General features: G+C 36.7%; 1 protein-coding gene and 1 non-coding gene across 2 annotated transcripts in view; both read right to left on the bottom strand.

Moving 5' to 3' along the window:
- Positions 1-23,316, bottom strand: part of ITFG1 (integrin alpha FG-GAP repeat containing 1) — a 324,431-nt gene that overhangs the window by 69,513 nt on the left and 231,602 nt on the right. Inside the window, exon 13 of the mRNA XM_059152027.1 lies at positions 10,293-10,336. Coding sequence (XP_059008010.1) covers positions 10,293-10,336 — 44 coding nt within the window. The remainder of the gene's footprint in view (positions 1-10,292; positions 10,337-23,316) is intronic.
- LOC131819004 (U6 spliceosomal RNA) lies at positions 4,173-4,274 on the bottom strand. Its single transcript, XR_009349011.1, has one exon. It is a non-coding gene; the product is annotated as a U6 spliceosomal RNA (small nuclear RNA).

The raw sequence follows: 23,316 nt of genomic DNA, 5'->3' as shown, positions 1-23,316 counted from the left end.
CTTTGGGTGTTGTATTATATAGATTCTTTTAAACTAAGTGTCCTCGGTATGCCTGTTGACTTATATAAAATCAGGGTTGGAATATATCTTTTTTCTTCATAGATTATCTTTTTCAGTAGCCTAAACAAATCTTAGGTTTTTATGTCAGTTTCAAGTAACCAATTATCTAAGGATCTGTGTCAAGTTCTTGGTTCCTACAGTAGAGACCAACTATATTCTACATCATTGACTCTGGATGGTAAAACTGGAAGAACTTTTAAGACATATTATGTTAGATAAAATCATTATTAGGCTTAATTATGCACTAAAATTTATGATTTTAAAATATTAGAAAAATAGCTGACTATGATCTTTTTTCCAAAGGCAATTTTTTGTTTACCTTGTGTTTTTAATAAACATGGATATCTTCATTAGGACTAACTGTATTGCCCAATGTAGTTCAATATTGAATTTTTTGTATTGTTTCTTACTCATTTCTTCAAGACATTAAATTCTATAAATTAATTGCGGCTCAGATAAACCTCATTGGCTATGATACTGCCACTGTGCAAAGCTCAAAAATTATTTCCTTAAAATTTGCTTATTTTCCTGTTAAAACTGCAAGGTATTTTCCTTTGTAAAGGACTATGAACTATGAAAAGACATCAAATGCAGAAAATGTTTGTCATTTTTAAAAAATCCTTGGTATAGGAAACATGATATCAGCACTGTCAGGTGTAATAAGAAAAAGGCAAATACTCAGAATTAAAGGTAGAATGATATTTTACAAAATATATCAAATAAATCTGTTGGGATCACTAAATATTTGTTATAGCAAAGGCTGGTGTCTTTTAAAGGTGAGGAGGTGAAACAGTACCAATTCAGATAACTCACTTAGTCAAAATAAAGGCAAAAGAGAAACATACTTGGCTTATACTTTCTCAGACTAGTCCTGCATAGAACAAATAAAAACCTGAGAATATTTTTGACTGAAAAGATGAAAAAAAGTTAAAAACATCTTGTTCTGCTACATATATTATCAATCTGTTTGTAGTATCAATTGGAACATCTGTGTCTCATAATGAGGTATCTCTGAGCACATAAATAAGGGACGTTTTCCCTTTATATCAGGCCTTTACAGAACGTATTTCTCTTGTGAATAGCTTGTAATTTATTCTCCAAATGTTCAAACTTAACAATGAATATGTGATTGTGGTTAAGAGGTGGTATAGTAAATTTATCAATGAAGGCTTATTAAAAAACGGAAACCAAAATTTAGGAAAAGCTCATTTATTCATACATAAATATTTTATTGTGCTACTATGGGTCAGGCCAATGTGCTGGGGAGTAAGGACAGAATATAAACAAGACCCAGTCTCCCTTCTTCAAGAACTAAACTCAGATAATTCACCAACTTACAGAGTAGAAGTGGTAAGTAGCAGGACTATACTAAGAAACAACAGATGTGTCCAATCCTGTATCACTGGGGAGCTGGGGAATCAGAGGAAATACTGGCTGAAAGCTGACCTGAAGGTCATAGGAAGGAATCTAGGAGAAGGTGGAGAAGAGGAGGATTCGGGGTAGAGAAATAACATGCAAGAGGCTGGAGATGAGACAGCATGGCAGAACACAGTAGTTCTGTGTGGCTGACAGAGTTGGGAGTGGGTGTGAGAAGGAATGGCATGGGGTAAGCCTGAAGAGATAAACAAAAGCTCTGTCTCAACAAACTAGGTATGGACCATTTCTCAAGGACAAAGAGAAGCTACTGAAGGTTTTTATTTTTTTAAAAAGACCACTGTGGTATCTTTTTGAAGGATGGCTCAGATAACTCCAACTGTCAGGCAAGAAAGGATGGTGGCCTGGAATAAATGATGGTGAGATAGACAGAAGGGAGAATAATAATCTAGTAGATCTGGAGGGTAAGGGAAAGGAAACAGTAACAAAAACAGGGAACATGGAAAGTGGACTGCGTTTCTGTAAGACACTTATACATAAAGGTCTGAAGCTCAGGACAGATGGCTAGAAGTAATCAGTATCCAAATGGCAAAACAACAACAACAACAACAACAACAACAACAAAACCCGCCAAATCAGAACAAAAAACACCAAACAGGGGAGAGGTTGAGAAAACTTAAAGAGTAAAATGTAGAGTGAGAAGAGAACTTAGGATGGAAGCCCGAGAAGCATCAATATTTAAAAGGTGGGCGGACAATGAGATAAAAGGTAGAATTTCATGTATAAAATTTAAGAAATTTCCTGAAAATCATACCTTTGTTTCCTTCTTCCTTCTTACTTGCTTGAATGCAGATGTGGTGGGTTTAGCCATGACAACTGTCAGAACTGTGTGATCTTGGACAATATATGTATTATCCCTGTGCCTTGGTTACTTCATGTATAACATTGGGAAATGTTATGATTGTCAGGGTATTAAATGAGACAGAAGGAAAAAAAAAGGGTGGGCAGAGGAAATGTCCATAAAGGAACCCGGAGAATGGCGAGAGAGGTGAAGGGGAGCTAGGAAGGATGAATGTAAAGGAAGCCAAGAAAAGTGGAGTGTCAGGAGAATCAAATGCAGGTCAAATGCTAGATTACAACAGTGGGTGAAAGATATGGAAATAAGTAACTGGAGAGATCCAGTGGTGGATGCCTTAAGTTTGGCTGGGAAGAGAAAAACAGGTTGGGTGGTAGCTGGAGAGGATATGGGTTTTAGAAGGTATCCATATATGCTGTTATGGATAAAAGAGATTTGGGCACTCCTTAAGTGCTGAAGGGAAGGCAACAACAGAGAGGCAGAGGTTTGAGTACACAGGCCAGGTAGAATAAACAATGGAATGAGGTCCCTGAGAAGGATGTGGGACCCACAGCATAAATGGTACATTTAAGCAAAAAGAAACAGCAAAAGGGAAGGGTGTGGATAAAGGGATTACATTTAGCGCTATAGGAGACAACTGACATTGTTAAGTACAAGGCCCTGTGCTAATGTTCTAGGACACAGTGGCAGGCAAAACAGATCCTCCCACTGCCCTCATGGAGCTACTGAAAAGGAATATGCATAGATTATTTTTATATAGAGAGGATTAAAGGAATATTTCCAAATCTTTTGTTCAATGGGAGAGTATTCATATGTATTCATATGCCTATAGACTCATAATCTTTAAAGTGGAATAGTTACCACCAGGCTTTGGGTAAAAAAGTTAGCAGGTTGACAAGAGAAAGAAGCTTTATAATCTCCACTAACAGACTATATGTTATACTGAGGATAAACGACTCAAAAAGTTACTTTGGTATTTAAAGACATAAATTAGGAAATAGATTTGTAGATGCTTATGGTAGATTTCACTAAAAATATTGATATCTTTCACACCCATATTTCATAAACTTGTGACATATATACTTACATGATAAGAGAAAGTCAAAAAGTGAAGTGGGCCACTAGTCTTGAAGGCAAACAGAATACCAGTATCTCTCAAATATTTGGAACTCACTATCCTTACTAATACAGGCACATTATACAGGCAGAGAAATAACCATCTACCATTGACAAATAATAGCAGATACAAATTTTGAGTACTTATTGTATATTAGGTCTCTATTATGATTTGCCTACATAAAATCTCTTAATAAAAATCAGTGCAGGGCACCTGGGCAGCTCTGTCATTAAGCATCTGCGTTTGGTTCAGGTCATGATCTCAGGGTCCTGGGATGGAGCCCCACATAGGGCTCCCTGCTCAGCGGAAATCCTGTTTCTCCATCTACTACTCCCCCTGCTTTTGTTTCCTCTCTTGCTCTCTTTCTGTCAAAACAATCAATCGATCTTAAAAACAAACAAACAAACAGAACCAAAACGGTTAGGAGGGAGTGTGGCAGGAAAAATAATGGTCCTCTGAAGATGTTCACATCCTAATTCCCAAAACCTGCTGATAACCTTATGTTGCAAAAGGGAATGTGCAGATGTGATTAAGGATTTTTTTTTTTTTTTTCTCTTAAGAATATCCGCGGTGCCTGGGTGGCTGAGTCATTAAGCGGCTGCCTTTGGCTTGGGTCATGATCCCAGGGTCCTAGGATGGAGCCCACCACTGCGTTCTCCGCTCAGCGGGAAGCCTTTTTTCTCTATTCCACTCCCTCTGCTTGTGTTCCCTCTCTTGCTAATAAATAAATAAATAAAATCTTAAACAAACAAACAAACAAACAAAAAGAATGAGGAAGGCTTCACGAATTTGCATGTCACCCTTGCTCTGGAGTCGTGTTAATTTTCCCTGTATCATTCTAACTTTAGTATGCTGCTGAAGTTAGCACACGTGATCAAGGATCTTGAGATGGAGAGATTATCTTTGATTATCCAGGTGGGCCCAATGTAATCACTTAGGGTCCTTATAAGTGAATAAGGAAAGCAGGATGGGTTAGGGTCAGTGATCTGAAGATACTATATGGCTGGATTTGGAGATGGATAGAAAGACCATGAGACAAGGAATGTAGGTGGTCTTGAGAAGTGAAAGGCAAGGGAATGGATTCCCCTTAAAGCTTCCAAAAGGAGTCCTGCTCAGGGAAGTGTATTTGGGCTTCTGACCTCCAGAACTGTAAAAGAATATATTTGTGCTGTTTTAATCCGCTAAGTTTATGATAATTTGTTACAGCAGCAATAGGAAGCTAACATAAATGGGTATAATTGGTTTCCCCATTACATAGATGTGGAGAATGAGGCTTAACAAGAGTTAAATAACTTTCCCAAAGTTACTTAAGATAGTTGAAGAGATTCTGATTTTATATTCTTATTTTCCCTTTGAAGTAGGAAGCAAGGTCAATTATTGAGAACTGGAAGTTGGGGATAGATGTAAGAGGAGACTGGAAAGGATATGAAATAGTTTTTAGAAAAAATGGGAGTTTCTGGTGTAATATGTAAAGTACTTATCTTAGAGATACACATGGAAGTATTTACAGAATATAGGATACGATGGATTTGCCTTAAAATAACCTAAGGGGGCAGGCTGTGAATGGAATTATTAGGTGGGGACATATGATGGCGTTGAAACTGGGTGGTAATATGGGCACAAGGAGTTTTATTATATTAATCTATACTTTTATAGATATTTAAAATTTTAAAAAGGCAAAAAGATGTCAAGGTTACAAGCAATAAATGACACAGAGGGAGATATGTTGATAAAAGCCATGAAGTATCATGGACAGAAATAACTTTTAAAATAAAGCAACAGAGAACCGATTAGTGAGGACTCAGAAAAAGTGGGATAGGGAAGAAGGGTCAGGGAAGGTGAGAACGATGGATAGCCAATGGGCACAAAAATTTTTTTAATAATTTTTATACATCATATATATCACATTTTTAATATGATATATATTATATTGGCATTTTTATATATATTCATTTAAATATACATAGTGTATATATGTATACATATACATAATATATATACATAATAACATCAAACTGAATATATTTATTATGCATAGTTTATTGCATGTTAATTATACTGCAATAAAGCTGTAAGAAATAAAAATAAAGTGATACTGATAAAAATGCAAGGAGAGTTTCTGGTCTGACATGTAATGATCTTTAAGTTGTGACTCTTGTCCTCACAAAAGCAACAAAAAAAAGCTGAAGAAAGTAAAAAGCAACTCTCCTTAGATTCAGAGAACTGTCACAGGGCAAACCACTACCCTGAAAACTGGAGAGATGGGATGGATACAGAGAATCTACAGTTTACTGGGAGCAGAGGCCTAGAAGCAGGAGACTGGAACCAGAGCCAGTGTGGTAGGACACTTAAAATGTAACTGACAAATTACTGGAAGCTCAATATGAAGCAGTTTGAGAATCCAAAACTCTGGGGGAGGAAGGGAAGCAGTCTCAGAGGGGGCCTCCAGAATCCCACCGGACTACTGGGTGAAGACTAGAAAGCACAAAGAACTTTCGGGCTTCTAGCACAGGGAGGGGAAGTAACCATTCTGAAATATTCCCAGATCTCTTTGTTCTTCACACCTTGCCCTCAAGGGAAGACTATTTTACCAGAGCTTAAGTTACTTGGGTTCTACCAAAACCTTTCTATCCTGGGGGAAAGGAAGAGCTTAACTTTATTTAGTGCCCTCTCACCTTCCTGACTTGCCTAAGGGGGAGTGGAAGCTAAGAAGCACTTGGACTCTTTACATCCCAGGGACAGAGGGCTGGGAAAACAGGTTGTGGTCAGATTGCTGAATGGATGGCATTATAATTTCAAAACTGTAAAAGTCCAGACCTAATCACAGGACTATAGTTCCTTATTACCACATCAATGGGATCCTGTCTAATAACAGGATTACAGCTAAAAGCACTGCAAGCCTCAGATCCTGTTTAAGGATAAGTCTGTAGGGAAACACAAACACTACATGGAGACAAAAAAGATAATTTAGAAAAATGCTGCCTCTGAGAACACAGCTACCACAAACAGAAAATACAGTTATTAAAGTTATCCTAGCTAAATAGACATAAAACCTCATATCAAAGGCCTATCTGCCTCATTTCTGGCTTTCAACAAAATATTTCAAGGCATGCTAAAAGGCAGAAGAAAAAGTTTGAATAGAGTAAGCAAGAATTGGTTACTGGAGGTAAAACTTATTCAGGCCCCCTCTGAGACTGCTTCCCTTCTTCCCCCAGAGTTTTGGATTCTCAAACTGCTTCATCTTGAGCTTCCAGTAATTTGTCAGTTACCAGACTCAGATATGGCAGCAATGTTGGAATGATCAGACCAAAAATTTAAAGTAACTATAACTATGATAAATATGTTAAGAGCTCTCCTGGAAAAAGTAGACAACATGCAAAAACAGATGAAAAAAGCAGAGAGATGGAAACTCTTGAGAATCAAACAGAAATGACAGAAATAAAATACTTTAATAGAAGTGAAGAATGCCTGGACACAGCTGAACAAAGAATCAATGAATGTGAAGATCAACAGAAACTTCCAAAAACTGAAACACACAGGGAAAAGGTAATGAAAACAAGAAAAATACCTAAAAATCTATATCTATGCATATCATATTCAATCAGCAGAAAACCGAAGACAAAGGGAAAATCCTGAAAGTAATCAGAGAAAACGAATGGGAGAGCGCCTGGGTGGCTCAGTCGTTAAGCCTCTCCCTTTGGCTTGGGTCATGATCCCAGGGTCCTGAGATAGAGGCTTGTATCAGGCTCCCTGCTTGGCGGGAAGCCTGTTTCTCCCTCTCCCACTCCCCCTGCTTGTGTGCCCTCTCTCTGTCAAATAAATAAATAAATAATCTAAAAAAAAAAAAAAAAGAATGGGAGAAAAGATGACTAGGAATCCACATAAAGACCAATACAATTAAGAATGCTTATTTCAGGGACGCCTGCGTGGCTCAGTTGGTTGGACGACTGCCTTCGGCTCAGGTCATGATCCTGGAGTCCCGGGATCGAGTCCCGCATCGGACTCCCAGCTCCATGGGGAGTCTGCTTCTCTCTCTGACCTTCTCCTCGTTCATGCTCTTTCACTGTCTCTCTCTCAAGTAAATAAATAAAATCTTAAAAAAAAAAAAAAAAAAGAATGCTTATTTCAGGCTGAAGACTATGAACCAGAAATGCCCAGAAGCCTAGGTCTAGTACTGAACAAGGTAGATAGTTGGACTAACCCAGGGCTGTAATTCTGCCAGGCATGCACAATGAAAGAAGAGTGCATGCCTGGAGTTAAGAGTTAAAAGTTAAGAGTTAAAAGCAATGGCAGGAGTGAGGCTCTGTATGGCACCTAAAAGAGGAAGATAAAGGCAAGAAGTCAAGAGACTCATAGTCTTAAAGATGAACAGGTACAGTAAGGGGAGAGGGCTGGGAAAACAGGTTGTGGTCAGATTGCTGAATGGATGGCATTATAATTTCAAAACTGTAATAGTTCTAGTAGATAAGGTCCAGAGTATGGCCTGGGGTTTTCAGAATAGAGATGGAAGGAAGTTGGGTGGGTTTGGTTTCTGACTTGAATAATTCTTTCCTCTCTCCAGGAATCAAATAGACTGCCTATATCAGGGGGGAGCATACTGGCAGCAGAAGAGCTCTTCAACTCATAAATAACTCAAGTGGTAAAGAATATCACATTAGGTATGTTTTCCCTCTTAGTCTCACACAGGGTCATACTTAATATAACACTTTCTGCTATGATCAAGTGGATCTAATGTTAAAGCAATATGAAGAAGACCCACTTTTTCATGAAATAATAAATAATTTTACAAGTGGGCACACATTTGATATATGGAAAACGGTGGAAGTATAGTATGCATTTGTTTCTTTTAGGTTGTCATAAAATTTTGATCTATGATATCCGTGGGGAAGGAAAATGATCTATGTGAAGGCAGTTCAACAGGATCTGAACTTCAAAAGAAAGTAATAAATGGATGAATGGAAGGCAGATGTGTTACCTGCAAAAAAGCCCAAAGGTGCTGGACTGTTAGCATAATCATTGTAAGAATAGTTCTGCATGCTGAATTTTAGGTACATGGCCTTCTAAATGACTATGTTCTCCCTGTAATTAAAATTGCTTTTATTTTAAGATAAAGAGAATGGGAGCATTATTGATCTTAGAAGTATAACCTGCCTTAATCATGCCGCCTTTCCTATTACCTTTTCTCCCAGAACTTGTTGATAAAATGAGTGGGTTCCTTTTCAATGTTTTAAAGTTCTATGCTTGACCATGTAGTGAATATGGTCAATGAGAGAAAGAAGGAAGAGGAAACAGACCCTGACCTGGAAGAGGAACAAAGGGTCTGAACATTTCATGGAATGGATAGACAATACCTGAATAACTGAATTAATTTAAGCCTCTGGTTAATTACGTCTACACTTTAAAAATTTTTAAAAAACAGACATATTTTTTAGAGCAGTTTTAGAGTCACAACAAAATTAACTGGCAAGCTCCCCTACCCAAAGCCTCCCCCACTATACAACTACATTTTTATAATATGAAAGCAGATGGATTTGACCAGGCACTCATATTCTTTCATAATGGATGTGGTGATGCATTGTCTAGATGTTCTCTTCAGTACTGAGGTACTTATTCCCTGAGTTACTCTCACTTACAGCTGGGTTCCTACCTAGAAACTCTTTTCATCCAAAGGGAGCTGATTCCTACTTATTATAAGCCTTTCCTGAGAACTACATGCATGCAGTGTCTGATTGATATGGAATACAAAAGCCTGACTCCTCTGCCTCTATTTGGGCCATCTCTGAAGGGCCATCCTACCTTCACAGCACCACACGCATCACAGACCAACTTCTCCTGCCAGTTCTTTCCTTACTACTTCACAGTTGTTGCTCCTGAGTTGAGTCTAAATTAAACCTCTGCATACAAATCTCTGGGTCAGGATCTGTTTCCATATATCTTAAATACGTAATTTCCCAACCATACGCACAATATTGGTTATGTAGTGCTTAACTGGGGTAGTAAAAGTATGAGACTATTTTACTACTAGTAAAAGTATGAGAACATCTAGCTATGTGTTCTAGTTCCACTACTTAATAGCTCTATGCCTTTGGGCAATTTAATTTCTCTGATCCTCAGTTTCCTCATCTTTACATGGGGGGTAATTCCTTATGAAACAAGGGTTACTATGAGGACCCAAGAAGATATATCAACATATGCATATGCACATACACACACACTCAAAATATAATGTAATATTCTTTTTTTTTTTTCTGTTTATAAACATATATTTTTATCCCCAGGGGTACAGGTGGACATTGGGGAGGGTATGTGCTTTGGTGAGTGCTGTGAAGTGTGTAAACCTGGTGATTCACAGGTCTTATTACTATTTAAATGAACTGGCAATTTCAAAAACTAAGCCTAATTTATTTTTACACTTTATTTCACCAAAACGTTCCATTAGATAGTCAGTATTAAGACTATACCAAAAAAATTCATTAATTGTCTATTGTATGCTTGACTCTGTGCTACAAACCACGCATACAAAGATGAGAGCTTTCTTGACGTCAAGGGATTCCAGTCTAGTGTAGAGAGGCATTTAATATAAACAGAAGTGAGTTCAAGTACATTATATATGCCAGAATGGCAATCGTGTACCCATAAACAATGGGAGGGGTGCTTATTTTTCCAAGCTATCAGAAAAGGCTTCATCAGGGAGGTGAACTTTGAGGTGAGAATATTTTAGGCAAGGTATTTTATTCTCAGCGAAGTTTTTTTGAGCATTGAAGAACATTTTAATCACTTCTAAATAATAATAATTTGAGTGTAACCTATAACAACTATTTTGTGTATACCTATTATACAGAGATTTTTTACAAAATTTTACAATTGAGAATTAAGTTTACTTACTGTTATCTTACGAGGACAGTCATTAGAACAGAGACCACTGAGAACTGTGGAAAAATAAGAAAAGGCGATTATTACTGTTACAACCTAAGCTTATATTTAAAGTGAACTCTAATTCCCCCCTCCCCCATTATCTATTAACGTGCTCTACTGAATCATAATCACAGGCAAAAACCAATTCAATTCCTTTAGATCTGGGTAAATCAAGTTTCTGTTGTTCACTTTACAATGATATTTTAAAAGTCATTATTAAGCAGTTAAGATGCTGCTGTTTTGGGAAATATATAGGTGAGATAATTAATTATAGTTATATCATGCCATACCTACACTTGGTTGTATTTTCCAAGTGGTTAGCTAAATTCTAAGGATGACTTAGATTCTGACAGAGAAGTGCCAAATGCAAACCAATTAAAATGTATACTGAGAAAAACACATTTAGCATTTTATATCTCAAATTAGACTTTTCCCACTTATCTAGTCAAAGTTTCTGGGTCAAAGATTTTGGGTACCCTTGCTAATTAACTTTATGGAGAACACAACTATGAAAGAATTGATAGGTTTATGATAAATACACAAAAGTAATTTAGTGACATGTTTATTCTATAATCACCAAAGGGGGGGAAAAAAAGGAAAGGTTAGAATGTCTAAATATTATTTGTATAAGTAACATGAGTTTTGAAACACAGTCTTTTTACCATCCCTTCATGTGATGTACCACCTTTGAAGGAAGTTGATATTATATACTATTAAGTATTCTATATGTTATGCATTAAAGAGATGACTGACATTTGTGCTCAGTAAGCATGAATTATCTCAATAATAATTATAAATATTTGTTAACTCAAACATATTCATAAGAAAAAGGCACCTTACATTAATTTATATTCTATGAATGTGAAATGACAATAATAACAGAAATACTTAGGCTGGGCATATAAAGTATAGACAAAGTTTATAAAGTATATATAAAGTATATACAAAGATACAAAAAATGAGCATGACATACTTCATCACAAAAAAAGATAGCTGTTCATTTGCTATAGAACATGTACATGAACTACAATCTGAGTACACACTGAAATAAATGTTTTACATTTGCAGAACAGTTTTCAGTGTTTAAGTTTCTTATCCCAGAACACTATCTGGTTCTCACTCTTTTATTCTCCCAACTTTCTATGACCTAATTTCTCCTCCTCCTTTGTTTCTCTTCCCTAAATTCCAGGTAGATATTGGTACTTTTTTTTTTCTTGTCACAAAATGATTTTCATAAACTTCATTTAAACCAGTATCTTTTTTTTTAAAAGAAGATTTATTTATTTATTTGATAAGAGAGATCACAAGTAGGCAGAGAGGCAGGCAGAGAGGGGAAAGCAGGCCCCCCGCTGAGCGGAGAGCCCGATGCAGGGCTTGATCTCAAGACCCTGAGATCATGACCTGAGCCGAAGGCAGGTCACCCACTGAGCCACCAGCTACCAGTCACCCACTGAGCCACCCAACTACCCCTAAAGCAGTATCTTGATGAACAGTAACTCTTTTTCTCACAAGTCTGTCTTTGTACTAGTATGTAAGCTCTGCATCATTTTATCCTTATTTTCTTAGGGCCTAATCCAATGTATTTGCTCAATAAGTACTTGTTGAAGGAGGGAAAAGATGGATTATTCAATAAATGGTCCTGGATAATTGGCTACTTGGAGGAAAATAAAGTTAGACTTCAACTCAAAAGAAATATTACATTTGGCAAGGACACAAATAATATAAAGAACTCAACAGAAAGATAACCTAATTAAAAAATGGGCAAAGGATCTGAAAAGGCATTTCTCCAAAGAAGATATAGAGATATACAAAGTCATGAAAAGATGTTCAGCATCATTAGCAATCAGAGAAATGCAAACGAAAACCACAGTGCAATGCACATTTGGAATATCCAAGATGGGGAAGTAAACTGAATAAATGTCTGAAGGATGAGTAGAAATACATAAAATATGATTATACATATATATGTATATATACACATATATGTATATGTGTATATATACATATATATGCTCAAGTATGTTCATACATATATATGTATGTATATATATATATATATGTATGAACATTATGTGGCTTTAAAAGGAACTCCTGTCACATGTTACAACATGGATGAAACTTGAGGACATTATGCTAAGTGAAACAAGCCAGTCACAAAAAGACAAATACTATATGGTTCCATTTATATAAGGTTACTAAAGTCACATTCATAGAAACAAAAGTAGCATAGTGGTTCCCACGGGTTAAGGGTGAGGAAAAGAGGGACGGTTGTTAAACGGGTATACTGTTTCAGATTTGAAAGATGAAAAAGTTTTGGAGATCTGTCTCACAACAATGTGAATATACTTAACATTACTGACTGAACATTTAAAAATGATTAAGATGATAAGTTTTATGTTATGTGTTTTTTTTTTTAACCACAATAAAAAAATGGTTAAGTTGGTAAACAAAACAAAACAAAAAAACCCCAAATGAAATAAACTCTCAAAATACCATTTCACACCTATTAGGATGGGTATAATAAAAAAGTCAGATAATAACCAATGTTGGTGAGGAGGTGGAGAAATGGGATCTCTCAAACAATTCTGGTGGGGATGTAAAATGTTCCAGCTGCTTTGGAAAACAATCAGGCAATTCCTTAAAGGATAAATTAGAGTCCTCATTTAATCCAGCAATTCCATTCCTAGATATATCTCAAAGAGATATTAAAATAGAAAAATTAGGGGCGCCTGGGTGGCTCAGTGGGTTAGGCCTCTGCCTTCGGTCATGATCAGGGTACTGGGATTGAGCCCTGCACTGGGCTCTCTGCTCAGTGGCGAGCCTGCTTCTCTCTGCCTCTCTGCCTACTTGTCATCTTTGTCGAGTGAATAAATAAAATCTTAAAAAAAAATAGAAAAATTAAAATATATGTCCACATGAAAGCTTGTACATTAATGTTCACAACAGTATTATTTGTAATAGCCAAAATTCATCAACTGATAAATGGATAAAAACGATGTGGTATATTCATATAATGGAATATTATTTGATAATTAAAAGGAATAAAGTATTGATAATGTTACATGGATGATCTTGAAAACATTATGGTATGTGAAAGAAGACAGTCACAAAAGACCATACTTTATAGGATTCCATTTTTATGAAATGTCTGGGATAGGCAAATCTATGGACAAAGAGAATAGTAGGCCTAGGGCTGGGGCGGGTTGGAGCAGCAATAGGGGATTGAAGGTGATTACTAAAGGGCATGGGGTTTCTTCTGTGGTAATAAGCACTTCTAAAATGGATCGTGGTGTTGGTTGCAAAATTCTGTGAATACACTCAAAGCCACTGAAGTGGGTGAATAGTATGGTATATGAATTACATCTCAAAGCTGTTACACTACAAAAAAGACAAACATTTGAAAACTAATGACGGGTGTAAACTTCCTTTTAAACATACATTACAAAACCATACTATTGCTCACATACAAAGAGCTTCTAGGTATGTATTCAAAGATGATAATCCAGTAGAAAGTGAAGGATATCAAGAAGCAATATCCCAGAAAAGAAAATGCAAATAATCAAAACCATAAACAGAAACACTCAACCTCACCTGTCAGGGAAAAAAAAAATCAATTTTATACCTAACAGGCAAGAAATAAAAGGCCAAGAAAAATGTCTGTAGGAAAAAAACAATAAAATCAAAGATAAATGACAAACTAGGAAGAATATTTGCAACACATATAACAAAAGATTAACTTCCTTAATATATATTACAATACATTTATAAATAAGACAGTGAAAAAAGATAAGGACTGTTTGTAGCAATAAAAATACAAATGACTCTCGGGGCGCCTGGGTGGCTCAGTGGGTTAAGCCGCTGCCTTCGGCTCAGGTCATGATCTTGGAGTCCTGGGATCGAGTCCCACATCGGGCTCTCTGCTCAGCAGGGAGCCTGCTTCCTCCTCTCTGCCTGCCTCTCTGCCTGCTTGTGATCTCTCTCTGTCAAATAAATAAATAAAATCTTTAAAAAAAATATACAAATGACTCTCAGACATATGAAAGGATGCTGAACTTTACATGGTATAAGAAAAATGCAAAATAAGAGAGACAATACCTTTCACTTATGTGATTGGCAAAAATCAAAAAGTTTAACAACCCACTGGTTGGTGAAGGTGTTAGGAAATATACATTTTTATATACTATAGATGAAAGTATAAATTGATACAATTTCTATGAAGGGACATCTGTTAAAATAAAAAATATACTATAAAGTTTAAAACTAGGCAGAATTAATCTGTGGTGTTGGAAATGAAAACTGGTTATTTTTAGGTGATGTGGATTAGTAACTAACAGGGGAGCATGAGGAAGCTTCTGGTTGCTGGTTATATGTGTTTCTTGATCTGGCAATAATTACACAGGTACATTGTATTTTGTGAAATTAGGCCTGTATACTTAGGTAGCTTTTCTATAAGTATACTCAGTAATTTTTATTTTTAGAAATTTATCCAACAGGATATTCTCTGTGGCATTATTTACAATGACAATAACGAGGGATTGAAATAGCCTTGATATCTATTTAAAAGAACTCATTATGTTGTAACCATAGTTAAAATAATGAGGCAGCTCTAGATTATATTGCTGTGGTATACTCTCCAAGATATGCTGTTAAGTGAAGAAAGCAGAGCCTAGAACCACCATTTATGTAAAATAAAAGCATATACATATATGTTTGTACATACATAAAGTATCTTGGAGAGACACAAAGAAGTTGTCTTGGGAAAAGGAATTAGACCAAGGAGATGGGGAAAGAGAGACTGACTTTTCACCACTTACTCTTGTATATTTTTCATCATTTGCATGTATTACTTAAAAACCAAATTTATTAATGAAATAAAAATTTAGAGCTCTCAGATTAGTAGGTACTAAACTAGACAGTGTCATATGCTGGTGGGAATGTAAATACTTAGAGCTTTTGGGAGTGGTAATTTGTTATTATTAATATTAAAAACCCAGCCCCTCAACTCACTTAATTTCATGTCCATGAAATATTGGAAACCAGCTACATATCTACATATCTTCTAGAGAAAATACTAGATAACTGTAGAACATGTACAGTATTATGGAATGACATGGAGCTACTGAAAGAATGAAGGACATCTGGGCTCTTTCTATACTCTGACTATTGTAGACATTGCTGCTCTGAAGATCAGTGTGCACGTGCTCCTTCAAATCACTACGTCTGTATCCCTTGGATAATAAAAAAATGAGATCTTGCCATTTGCAATGACATGGGTGGAACTAGAGGTTATTATGCTATGGGAAATAATTTAGTCAGAGAAAGACAAATACCATAGGATTTCACTCATATGTGGATTTTACGAAACAAAACATGAACATAGGGGAAGGGAAGGAAAAATAAAAAAAGACAAAGTAAGAGAGGGAGACAAGCAGAAACTTCTCTAGGAAACAAAGGGCTGGAGGGGTGGTGGGATGGGGTAACTGGGTGATGGGCATTAAGGAGGGCCCTTGATGTAATGAGCACTGGGTGTTACATGCAACTGATGAATCATTAAATTCTACCTCTGGAACTAAATAAAATAAGTTCCTCCTTCACTCCCCTAATGAAAGAGACCTGTAAGTAATGATTTGAAAGAGTGTTTATGCTCTCTTGGTGAGATAAAAAAACAAGATGCAGGCAAAAATGTTTAGTAAGATTCTATTTAAAATATATGTATTGGATGAATCCCACAGACATAATGCTGAGATAAAGAATGCAGACGCAGAGGGTGTAACACTGTAGGCTTGCTTTTATATGACATTCAAAATAGGGAAAATGAATATGTGGTGACTGAGATCATAACAATGGATATACTTTTGCAGGGAGTGTTGACTGGGTTGGGGGACCTTCTGGGGTATTGCAAATATTTCATCTTGATCTAGGTGTGGCTAGAAGGGGGTATATCTATATAAAATTTTACCAGGCTGTGAATTTCACCTGTGTAAAATTTCACCACACTCTCTTCCTCTGTACGCCCATCACTATAACTGTTTTTCTCACCTCACACCTACATGTCAAGGTGGTCACCCTGGATCTGACCTTTTCATTATGTGCATCCATTTTCTTCCCTCTGAACACTGCTATAAAATTTATCTTCTTCATTCACACAGTTATGTGAACAAACGATCAATCTGATGAAAAATGTAAGGAGTGTGATCGTTTTATGTGTCAACTTGACTAGACCATGGGGTGCCCAGATAATTGGCCAAAAATTTTTCTAAGTATTTCTGTGTGAGCAGTTTTGGATGAGATTAATATTTAATTGGTAAAATGAGTAAAAGAGATTGCTCTTCATAATGGGTGCCATCCAATCAGCTGAAGGCCTGCAAAAGTCTCCCAAGTTAAGAATTCGCTGGCTAGATGGCCTATACACTAAAACATCAGGTTTTCTTGCCTGACAAACTGTCTCCCTCCCTCCCCCCTACCTCTGTATGTATGTGTGTGTGTGTGTGTGTGTGTGTGTGTGTGTGTGTGATATATATATATAAAACTGGTTCGGTTTCTCTGGAGAACGCTAATACAGTAAGTTTCTGCAATTATTAGATCGCTGACAATCATCCCTCTGCCAGAGATGCCCATTCATCAGTGGATACCATCAGCATTTTTCCTAAAGCAGAATTAATTTCTCTTTACTATCTGCTCACTCTGTACTCTGTGATCATGGCCCGCACCTGTAATGTTGTGCCACTAGACGTTTTGGTCGTTCCATCTTTCTGGAACTAGGTTCTCACTTACCATTTTCACAGAAGCCTTCTATGATCTTAATAATCTTCTAGCACATATAATTCAAGTACAAAGCACTTTTCACTCTTCTTTAGCTATATCACATGCAAACATCTTCCTCTTTCAAGTAGACAGATTCCTTTTAGCAATAAATGCTTGTTATGTAAATAGTGGTTTCCAAAACCACCTTCACACACATACACACGTGCATGTACACACACACATGTGCACACACATTTTGTAACAGCTTTCAGATATAATTCACATCTTGAGATAGCATTCACCCATTTACAGTGTCCTATTCAGTGGTTTTTAGTGTACTTCCAGAGTTGTGCAATCATAACCATAATCACTTTTCATCACTTCTAAAAAGAAACCCTGTACCCTTTAGCTATTAGGCCCTAGTCCTCCTATTCCCACCCTCAGCCTAAAGCAACCGCTATAATCATCTACTCTGGGGTACCTGGGTGGCTCAGTGGGTTAAGCCGCTGCCTTCGGCTCAAGTCATGATCTCAGAGTCCTGGGATCAAGTCCCGCATTGGGTTCTCTGCTCAGCGGGGAGCCTACTTCCCCCTCTCTCTCTCTACCTGCCTCTCTGCCTACTTGTGATCTCTACCTGTCAAATAAATAAATAAATAAAATCTTAAAAAAAAAAAAAAAGGATGAGACATGAGAGAGTTGCTCTCTTGCTCTCTCTCTCTCACTCACTGCACACACAAAGTGGAGGTTATGTGAGCACCCAAAGAGATGGAGGCCACCTATAAACCAAGAGAAGAGGTCTCAGAATGAAACCGACTTTGCTGGCACCTCAATCTTGGAATTCCCAATCTCTAGACTATGAGAACCAAATTTCTCTTGTTTAAGCTGCCCAGCCCCTATATGGAACTTTGTTATGGCAGCCTGAGTAGACTAATACACACACTTAAAAAATTTACATATATGAAGACATGCTACTCATAATTTTGTAATCTTTTTGGTTGTCATAATCCAATCTTTTCCTACATTATTAAATATGCTTCTATCACATAACTACATGGGGTGCCTGGGTGGCTCAGTCAGTTAAGCATCTGCCTTTGGCTCAGGTCATGAATGCTGGGACTGAGCTCCCTGCTCAGTGGGAAGTGTTTCTCTCTCTGCCCCTCTACCTCTCTTCTTCTCTTTTGCAAGTGTATGCATGAGATCATAAATAAATAGATACATAAGATATACACCCATTCTTATTAGGACATTTAAGTTCTCCTCCACTCTGTAATCTAACTTTGTCTTCTTTTAAAAACACCACTGGGGAGATCATCTTTACAGATATAGTATATTATACACAAATCTTTGGCACATCCCTGATAATTTTCTTGGGCTAACCAAAGAATTAGAATTGTTTCTGGGTGTAATCTTAAAGCTTTTGGTGTATATACTGAAATTCTCCTTCAGAAAGGTTATCAGGTGTCTTTTTAGTAGACATTCATTGAGCTGGTAAGTGCCAAACTCTGAACAGGAATTTGCTTTCATATATGCTCTTCCTTAATCCTCACAGAAAGATTGGGAGATAAGTTTAGTTGACCCCCACAATCATCTTCTTCTTCTTCCTTTTTTTTTTTTTTTTTTTTTTTTTTTTTTAACAGAAAAGGACAGAAGCTTCTTTTTTACAGAAGCTTGGGCCAGTACATCACTCAAGGTCACAAAACACATGGAGCTCTTATGAAAGAACACGTGGCCACTAGACACTAACTCATTTAAAAAGCACATTATCCTACTTTTATGGGAGATGGAAAAATCGATGAAGCAGTGGATTATTTTATTTTCTGTACAAGATAAATTGTCTGTGTCTTGTTTAGCATAATTTGAGAGTATTTACTCAAAATTATATAATAGTCTGTTTCATTTTGTATATAGCAAGCTAAAAATTTGGTTCTTGTATCTATTTTTGTTTTTTATAAGATTTCCTTTGTCAAATTTGAATTTTCATATTATAGCAATAGGATCAAGATAAGATTTAAATGTATCATACCTATATACATATCATACACATGTTATATATATTATACATACATATGTCTTATAAGAGGAGATACCTACATAATACAAATAGAATACGCATCTCCTTGTTTTCTGTAAGCATAGTTGCAAGAAGGAATCGTAATAACCCTTGAGTCTATTTAATATTATGGTTGATAATATTGTTTAATTAGGAATTCAGAATTCCTAAATACTGTTATGAAGGTTAATCTGTTCTTAGCCTGAAATTATTATTTCATCTACAGAACAACCCGACTTTTTTTCAGTGACATCTACTTAGTAACTGCAGCAGGTAGGGCAGACTTAGACTGTATGGTTTCTGGGCTCTACTAGCTCTGTATCTTTGACATGAGGCAGAAAAAATGTCTTTAGCTACTTTCAGTAATTATATTGTTTTCTCAAAGAATACTATAGAAGAATGGAATTTCACTTTAAGCTTTGGCTTTATCACAAATCCCTCTGTTTTCCCTTTAAGCTTCCAATCTCAAAAAAAGACACACCTACTCACATACACATTTCTATCTTCTTCCATTCTTGAGTTAATAAAAAAAAAGTCTAAAAAACATTAGGTTTCTTCAAATGTACAGGCTATATCAGAAAATTTTTATTTTTATTTCCCTACTATATTATTCTGTATATTAATGTGACAGGCTCATCACTACAGTTTAAATCTTAACTTACTAAAATTACATACAACCTCAAAAAGAAAGGAAGAACTAAATTAAATGCTAAGAAACATAACTGAGCATACATTTAATATTTGTAGTTGTAGTTCATCTTGTTATTAATAAGGGGTTTTTTTGTTAGTTTCTGTTCATGTCAAATTATACCAAGTTTACAGGTCATGAACGTTCATCAAGAATAAATCTCAAGGGACACCTGGATGGCTCAGTTGGTTGGGCAGCTCCCTTGGGTTCAGGTCATGATCCCAGCATCTTGGGATCAGGTCCCACATCAGGCTGCTTGCTCGGCAGGGAGCCTGCTTCTCCCTCTGCCTCTGCCTGCCGCTCTGCCTGCCTATACTCTCTCTCCCTCTATGACAAATAAATAAATAAATAAAATCTTAAAAGAAAAAAGAATAAATCTCCAAATGATTATTTAACACCAACACTGGCTAAAATCCATAAGATCTGCTCCTTTCAGGCATCCTATTCATATAGTACAGGAAATTTCATCAAGTGTGTAAGCCAGTGCAAAGTGTGGGCATGGGCGAATCACTTCACTTCTCTGTTTTACAGTTTTAGAAAAATCTTTATAATACTATGATTGGATAAAATAGTTTTCAAGGGTTATAAAAATTCCCGTATCCTAAGATTCCAAACTGGTATCTATCTTGCTAGAAGATAGTTTCAGGAGCTTAACTAACATTCTATCCCAGCACAGATGGAAGTGGTTTGGTTTTAGAGTGCTTGGTTTATGTTTGCTCACATATGTCAGAAATGCATAGAAGAACCAGGAGTATAACTTAGTTTGTAAGATAATATTCTGTTTTCTCTTTCCCTGATATGCAAGATCCTACTATTTTAAAAAGTTATAGATTCTAATGTATTTCACTAAAAGTGATCATATATAGGTACTATTATATGAGACAATCCATATAAAACACTTGGCAGAGGGCCTGGCATGTGATAAAAAGCATATATTGGCGATTGCTGTTTGTTTGTTTGTTTTTAAAGATTTTATTTATTTATTTGACAGACAGACAGATCACAAGTAGGCAGAGGGGCAGGCAGAAAGAGAAAGAGAGAGAGAGGAGGAAGCAGGCTCCCCACTGAGCAGAGAGTCCAATTTGGGGCTCGATCCTAGGACCCTGGGATCATGACCTGAGTAGAAGGCAGAGGCTTTAACCCACTGAGTCACCCAGGCACCCCTAAATCTACATGGTTTTAAGTAAAACAATTTTCTTAAGCAACTGCAACAACAACTGGGAAGGTGGGCTAATATAAAGAGCCCAAATGGAAAATGGAATTTCACAGGGTAGATACTGGTATATAATTCCAGCATTCCACTATTTGTGTTTTTCACCACGGTGAGCTTCTTAAAGTATCTCTCTTTCTCATTTCAAGTGTCAATGAATGGCTTCCTACTAACCAGCTGATCTTGGCTGAAACACAGTCTAATTTTTAGAAAGATAAGAATTTTATCCATTCCATAAACTTTTGTAAATTATGAGTATGTATTTGTGACATATTACAAAATCCTATATACAGTTTTGTTATAACATTTTATAATACACTTTTATTTTTTACTTTTTATAATACTCCTTTACTTCTTTATTTATTAAAGATTTTATTTATTTATTTGACAGAGATCACAAATAGGCAGAGAGGAAGGCAGAGAAAGAGGGGGAAACAGGCTCCCTGCTCAGCAGAGAGCCCGATGTGGGGCTCGATCCCAGGACTCTGAGATCATGACCTGAGCCGAAGGCAGAGCCTTATTAGCCCATTGAGCCACCCAGGTGCCCCTATATTACCCTTTTAAATAGACTGTTTTAAAGAGTAATTTCTAAGACCCTTAGACTTTAAAAACTATAGTTGTTATAAAAAAGATTATTGGAATTTAGAAGATAGTCCATTCACAGTATTAAATGAAAATCTGTAAATAAAATACTTAATGAGCTATTTGAAGTACTGGTTACTAGTGGATTAAATTGGCTTAAAACTGATGACTAATGGAATGTATAATTCCTAAATTTTAAATTTTAAAGTGACAATATATAGGATTTTTTAAGATTTTTATTTTTATTATTTTATTTTATTTTATTTTATTTTTTATTTTTAAAGATTTTATTTATTTGACAGCGAGAGAGCACAAGCAGGGGGAGTGGAAGGCAGAGGGAGAAGAAGAAGCAAGCTTCCCACAGAGTAGGGGGAGCCCGATATGGGGCTTGATCCCAGGACCCCGGGATCATGACTTGAGCTGAAGGCAGTTGTTTAACTGACTGAGCCACCCAGGTGCCCTGAGATTTTTATTTTTATCTTTAAGTAATCTCTGTACCCAAGGTGGGGCTTGAACTCACAGCCCTGAGACTGAGAGTTGCATGCTCTATGGACTAGGCTAGCCAGGCACCCTGACAACACTTAGGATCTTAAGATTCCATTTAAAAAAAAAAGATTTTATTTAACAGAGAGAGTGAAAGAGAGAGAAAAAGAGTACACAAGCAGGGAGAGTAGGAGTGGCAGAAGCAGGCTCCTCATGGAGCAAGGAGCTCAGTGAGGGCCTTGATCCCAGGACCCTGGGATCATGACCTGAGCTGAACACAGATACTTAACCAACTGAGCCACCCGGGCACCCCTTAAAATTTCATGTTAAAACACAATATATGTCATAGCTCATGTATTTAAAAAATTTTTTATTAATTATTTTTATTAACATATAATGTATTATTTGCCCCAGTAGCTGGAGCCACTCACACCAAACCCAGCCCCCTGTGCCCTACAGGAGCATCATTATTAGGGCAAGTCCAACTGTGAGCCAGTGCAGTGGGCCTCTCCCCCAGAGGACCAACACAGGCCCTCTACATGTACCAAGTCCACTGACCACAGAGTACTCCTAAGAGTTGGCTTCAGTTTTGGTGGAAACAGGACCAGGCTCTGCCATACCCACCTCCCCTGAAATTTTTTTCCTTTCTTTTTTCTTTAGAATCATGATTATAGTTTCTAATATTTTAGATCAGCCTTCTTTTCATTTCTTTGAAATCAAGCTTATATTCTGTTTGCCTTTTTCGTTCCTATTCTTTTTCTCTTTTTCTTGGGTCAGGTTTGTTTGTTTTGTAATCAGGCTTATCTTAACAAACAAATCAAAGCACACCTAGTTAAATGCCCAGACACTCCCCACTGCAAGCAAGGAGGAATCCTGAAGACTGACTTATGGGAAAGAGCAGCCAAAACACAACAGCAGAGTGCACAGAGCATAGCAGCAGAAACACTTCTTGAAGGGCCAGGCCTTGGACAGTGTATGACCTTTTTTAGCATTATGCTCAGAAGCAGGAAACATACAGGCTTTTTTAGCATTACGCTCAGAAGCTTTTTTAGCATTACACTCAGAAGCAGGAAACATAACAAGCTTTCATAATACTCAAAAGATGGAAACTTAGACAAAATGACAAGATAGAGGAATTTTCCCCAAAAGAAAGATCAAGAAGAAATCAGAGACACAGACTTGCTCAAAACAGATATAAGCAATTTATTTGAGTAAGAATTTAGAACAACAGTCACAA

This window comes from Mustela lutreola, chromosome 16 (genome assembly GCF_030435805.1).
Source record: "Mustela lutreola isolate mMusLut2 chromosome 16, mMusLut2.pri, whole genome shotgun sequence".
NCBI lineage: Eukaryota > Metazoa > Chordata > Mammalia > Carnivora > Mustelidae > Mustela > Mustela lutreola.
The sequence above is the reverse complement of the archived record's forward strand: the minus strand, read 5'-3'. Positions and strand labels throughout refer to the sequence as shown.